At 37.5% G+C, this 6000-nt stretch overlaps 1 protein-coding gene across 2 annotated transcripts in view; it reads left to right on the top strand.

Annotated features, from left to right (window-relative positions):
* Positions 1 to 1005: 1005 nt before the first annotated feature.
* SS18 (SS18, nBAF chromatin remodeling complex subunit) overlaps positions 1006 to 6000 on the top strand; it is a 33931-nt gene continuing 28936 nt past the window's right edge. For both annotated transcript variants that reach the window (XM_026048717.1, XM_026048716.1), the window contains exons 1-2: positions 1006 to 1082; positions 2159 to 2243. In XM_026048717.1, coding sequence (XP_025904502.1) covers positions 1006 to 1082; positions 2159 to 2243 — 162 coding nt within the window. The remainder of the gene's footprint in view (positions 1083 to 2158; positions 2244 to 6000) is intronic.

The raw sequence follows: 6000 nt of genomic DNA, 5'->3' as shown, positions 1-6000 counted from the left end.
AGAAGGGAGATAAAATTAAGGGCCTACAAGTTTTGTGAAATTTGACAGCTGCGTTTTGCCCWGCTGAGGGCCAAGTGTGGGGGAAAAGTTGATGCAGAATTTTCCATTTGGCAATGAAGTTTTTTTTGTTTAGTTCAGTTAACTGGGGTAGTTTAACTGGTAGCTCAGATTAACCCTAGTTCTGCTGGGTCTTGTCTGCCCAGACTGCAGGAGGGTGATTAGGAGATATATATATATGTGTGTGTGTGTGTATGTGTATATGTGTATGTATATATGTGTGTGTGGGTGGGTTATGCAACTCTGAGAGACCAGAGTGTGTAACTTCTCCTGTATGGAGGATTTGGCAGGACTCTGAATGCATGATTTGTTGTTGTTGTTAAAAAGCAATGAGATTTGCAACTTCCATGGTTAAGATTTTCCTTTCCTTTCCCAGCCCTGAATGTTAATTCTCATRTTTTTCTATTTCTGAGCGGTTCTGAAGCAAAATACAATTGCACCAATTGTAGAGTATGTCAAATACATTTAGCTAGCAACACGTAGTTCAAATAACAGCCTAACTTTTCTGTGCATTCTGTACCTTTTTTTTCTGTGCAAGGGCAGTGTAGTTATTTCAGCTGTTATCTGTAGCCTTTCGGTACCTCTTACTAGTAAATATTTGAACACSTACAGGCTTTAGCAGGACAGAGAAAATTCAGGACATAAATTTTAAATAGGATTCTGAGCAGAAATCAAACAGGGAAACTGAAGATTTTGAAAACTTCATCGGAACTTGGTGTAGAACAGGTGTAGATATTTAAATAGAAAATCTTTAGATATGTAGCTACAGGAGTGACTTGAAACTCTTCAACTGAAAACTGAAGGGGAGGTTCAGTTTTATAAATAATTGGTTAAAATAGAGCTTTTTAAACACTTGTCTAAACAACTCTAAGAGGAGTCAAACTCATTTTCTGTTTCTTTCCGTAAAGGTCATGAAACTTATTCTAAACTTCTTCTTTGTTGTTTCAGATGTTGGATGAAAATAACCATCTTATTCAGTGTATAATGGACTATCAGAACAAAGGAAAGACATCCGAATGCTCTCAGTAAGACAATACTCCAAATCTACTGTGACTTGGGTGAATTTCTGTCTAGGCTGCAATTCTTTGTTTYCTCCATAGGAGAACGATGCTAGCATGAATACAAAAATGTTGCTGCAGATACGTCATTTATGACTTATTTTGTTTGCAGTGTGACTATCACTGCAAAGCTGCTATTAACTTGCAGAAGTCAAATTGCATGATGTTGCTTATGGGGACTGCATAACCAAAATGTGAAGAAATTTTGCATGTAGATTACAATTACTCTTTGGGAAGAGGTAGTTTATTTTACAAAACTTTGAAGATAGCGTGGTATAATACCAGCATAGCATAATATTTGGACAGATACTCAAATACTATACTGTGATAATATGCCAGATAAATCATCACAGTATAGTTATGGAGTCCCTTCCTAAGATGACTGGTGGTCGGGAGGGGAGTGTGTGGGGGGAAAAGGTAGGTATTTTTGTTGATGTTTTTATTGATATGAGTAGTGTGAAATGAGTTTGCATATAAGCTGATGTAGTAGATACACATCCATAATCTGCTCCTGCTTTGAAAGTTATTCTTGTAAATGYGGACTAGATATTCTAGGATGTGGTGCTAGAGCAGAAAAAGAAAAAGATCCTCCTGCAAATCCTCGGTGCTGTGACTTCTGCGAGAATTTTTGTGATGCTCTTGGTCACGACTCCTAAGAGTGTGGTGTCTTGCATCTAGGATCATACGAGGGAGGTGGCTTGTAGTGCTTGTGATAGAAACTGCACCAAACAGCCCCTCACGCTTAGGCAAGCGACGTGCCTCCTGGCGACAGGTAGCAAAATAGCTGAGAACAGTGTCACTCTGCTTCAGGTTTTCATACAGAGTTAGCTGTGAAAATTGTGGCTCTGTCTTCCCAACAGAGAAATTACCAGAAGTTGGCAAATAAGGAAGTGTTGGCAAAGACACAGGATTCCTAAACTTTTTCCTGTGTCTTTAGAACATGGCTTTACATAGGTAACTTTATTTACATGTGTAGAATTAAGTAAATTCTAATATCACTGTATTCATGGCTTTTTAATGTCTGTCTTTGTTCCCTTTGGTAGGTACCAACAGATGCTGCATACGAACTTGGTTTACTTGGCCACTATAGCTGACTCCAACCAGAACATGCAGTCGCTATTACCAGCAGTAAGTACAAAGCACTGTAAAACTAAGGAGTTGTTTTCTGTCAGAAAAGGTGTTAGAGGTACTGACACCAAACATTTAGCCTAAAATTTACTGTATGAGTACAAAGTAAAGTCATTTTTCATGCAGTGTTTGGAGTTTAGTAATCTCACTGCTTGTGTCCTCCTTGATCACAATCTGATTGGCTCAACTGCAAACTGATATTTTGGATTAAAAGTGCACAGTGCACAGGTTGTCTAGTCTGCCCCATAGGTAGTTCTTATCAGAAATCTCTATCTGCTTTTCTTACTCTATAACTGAGCCTCTTCAGAATCCTTTGCCCATTTGTATTATCAGAAAGCAGCCTCTTTAAGGTGGATAGCAAAGTGATAATACTTTAAAAGAAAACAAACAAAAAACCCCACAAGGTTGTCTGGTTACGCAGAGTCATCCTGAAGTACTGTGCAGCTTTACAAGTTAGTATTTGGGGGGATAGTGCTTGCTTTTTTTTTTTCTTTAATCTGCAGTTTCTCTGTCATCTTGAAGCCTTTTTTTTATAAAATATTGACCATTAATTTTTCCCTTTCCTTTGCTTATAGAGCAGTAAGGAAAGAGGCAACATGTTAAAATAGCTTGTTACCTGTTTGTATTATGTGTTAATTGGAAAGATTGGAGAATTATTATGGAAGGCTAAGAAGTTCTTTGATAAGACTTCTTGATGTAGCCTTGATTGATTTCTGTAAAATGAAACTAACAGAGTGTCTATAAAACAACCATTTCTGTATATTAGTTTTCACCAACTGAAATTGAATTTGTCTTTTGTCTCTGGAGGAATGTTCTGCARTCACTGCTACTAGTGAAGCCTCTTTTCAAGTTGGTACCTAGAGGGCTATAGAAACTGTGCTTCGTTATGTCCAGCCTCTGCCTCTCTGCGTAGAGGCTTCTCTTCTAACGCTGTCCTTGCAGCTTAGCTGAGGTGATGGTGGGGAACCTTTAAAAAGTTTGTGTGTATTTTCAACTAAAATATTTTTGAGGTTTAATTCATATCCTGGTTTTGTTGACCACTGGAAATGAATTTGACCTTATTCTAGTCACTGGTAGACAACTCTGTACGGTTGACTGTGATAGTATTCTCTCCTTAAGAGAAAACAAAGCTGGGGCCAAGAAGGGCTTCTGCAGATCAGGACTTAAGTGTATTTCRGATCTTGTATGTAAGGATGATTTTGCAGTAGTGAGTAAATGACACTTTTTTAAAAATAACTGTATCCCCTGATGGATTGGGGGAGGGGATGAGGAAAAAGTAATTTATTGGTTATTCTTCCTTCTAAAATGAAATATAAGAACAAATTTGGATGTTGAGTCATATTTAAGCATAGACACTCTGATCCACCAAGTCAAATCTTTGAAGATTTATCTGAAGTGTGCTAATTTAATCAGATAATCAAAATTAATTTGTTGTTTTCCAAGGAAATTGCTCAAGGGAATTTTTAGTTGTAGCCATAAACATGGGAAACTCTGAGCTATTGCCCTTSCAGTGTAAGATGGGATTGTTTCCAACTCTTTTTTTCCTTTGGTTTTCTGTTGGAGAACTGATGAGGCCTCAGCTCGTATTAGGTTTCACTGCACTGCTCTTGTGTGGCAGCTGTTGTACAGTCTTCCTAAGCGCAAGGCCACAGTTAAATATGGAACAAGATACTGTGTGTTTAAATGTCTACTGTAGTAAAATATACGCCAAGTTCATGATGTTGTTATTGCAATAGATTCCCACGTATATTAAGAGGGCTCTATATTGGCTAGCCTCTCTGACATTAAGAATATGTCTCATATAGTAATATCTAGAAGGTTATTCTGGTAAACTATACTACTTAAATCTATCTTGTGTACATCTGTCTTTTGCAAGTGTTTTATGGATGACAAGCTGAAGTAAAAATGAGGATTCTGGTCTTCAGGTAGCACTCATCTGAACAACAGAGCTAAGTGCTCAGGTGAAGGAATGTTTTTAATATCACCAAAAATGACTTGGATGTAACAGTACTTTGCTGTGTCCTTTCACAATAATCCTTAGGTTCAATAATTTGTATGTTGGGAGGATACTTGAGGTAGACTCTCTTACCCTGGCTAGGTACTGCCTCCTCCCTGCCTTTTGTATTGGATGTGKGTATTAAAAAGGAAATATTCAGCTTTGATGCCGCTGGTTGTGTCTTTCAGATTGGTCTATACTAGTAAAATGACAGTGCATCTTTTCTGAAATGAAATGCAACATTGCATGCAGGCAATAAGAAAAATTAGGCTAAACAGCTCGAATCAACTATATTGTGCACAGAAATGCTTCAGACAGGGGCCTGGACCCGAGCAGAAGGGGAGCAGGAAAAGTAAGCATTGCAGACTAGGTATAAAGAAAGACCTAGTTCAAAGCATCACTGTTGCAACAAGGCTTGTGTTTGTGTACGTTATAAATGTTCAGTATTAGGTTTTGACTCCTGTTAGAAGAGGCCTTCCATCACATCAGAAGACCAAAGAAGTGGGGAGAGAACTTGTAGCTCAGCTGGTCTCTTCTCAACCATCTTTTGTTCAGTATTGCTGAGAGTGGTACTGTGCTGGAGAATTTGGGATTTTTTTTTTTAGCTACATAAGGATGGTTTAAGTTGGTATGTGAAATTGATACAACTTACTGTGGCCTCTTACTGAATTTTGGCAGGATTCTCCTTCTTGAACAGCAGAGGAAATTAAGAGTCTATTTACCACCACTGGAGGGATTAAGCTGCCCAAAAAGGCCTTACGTAGCGAGGAGTCCAACACTTGAATTCTTTAGATTTCCATCTGTTCTGTTTCTGACACTGCAATCTGGGAAGCACTGGCAGTAAGCTCTTCTGCTTGAATTGTAGAGAGCAGAGATTCAGTCAAAGGTGGGTTCAGAGACTTGCTGGAGAACCCCTAAAATAATTGGTGGTTGTGTGTGAATTTCCAAATAAATGAAATCTAAAACAACAGAACAGGCCTCCTCTCTTCCTCTGAACATTATTTAGTTTTTATGTCATCCTAAGAAATTGGTGGCATTAAAAAGCCACCACACAACTTTGAGTGACAGTAGATTCTTTTTTTTTTCCCCCCCGCCTCTTTCCTCTGTGTTGTTACTATTTTGCTAAATGGCAATGATGGTTCTGTGGCTTTTTTTTTAAGTAATTTCTGAAAAACCACCTTTTCTTTCTCTTACTGATATAAGTTTCATTGTTTCTGTGGAGCACTTGATTTCAGTGTCTGTTTAAAGCAGCTGATGAAAATAGAAGTGCACAGTTGATACTCACTTTTACAACGTGCCAGTTTTCTACTGTTCTGTTAGAAAAACCAGTCTCTTCCAGTAGCAAGGCAAACTATGTCAAGTGACTTAAAACTCGTTTATCTCAGAGCTGTAGAAAAATTTGCACACTTTGTTAAATTGTTTTTGTTTCACAATATTGAAAAAATTAATAAAATACCAAAAAGTGAGGTGCTTTTTTCTTTGAGAGATTTCCTTCAAAACTAATGTGCTTTGCAGAAACTGTGGTGTCTTTCATGTATATCATCGCCAAACTAGTCACAAAATTGCCAGAAGGACTATAGCAGCATCCTTACCATTTATTTATAAATTTATTTTTATAACCTTATTTATAAAACACTTTGAATATAAAATTACGATGATTTTTAATATATAAATACCTAGTATTAACTATATTGAAATCTTAGTTGCTTCCATAGTATCTGCTAACTATGCTATCTGCACAGTAATGAAGTGGAATCATTG

This window comes from Nothoprocta perdicaria, unplaced genomic scaffold, assembly GCF_003342845.1.
Source record: "Nothoprocta perdicaria isolate Ctin4 unplaced genomic scaffold, notPer1 scaffold_560, whole genome shotgun sequence".
Taxonomy (NCBI): domain Eukaryota; kingdom Metazoa; phylum Chordata; class Aves; order Tinamiformes; family Tinamidae; genus Nothoprocta; species Nothoprocta perdicaria.
The sequence above is the reverse complement of the archived record's forward strand: the minus strand, read 5'-3'. Positions and strand labels throughout refer to the sequence as shown.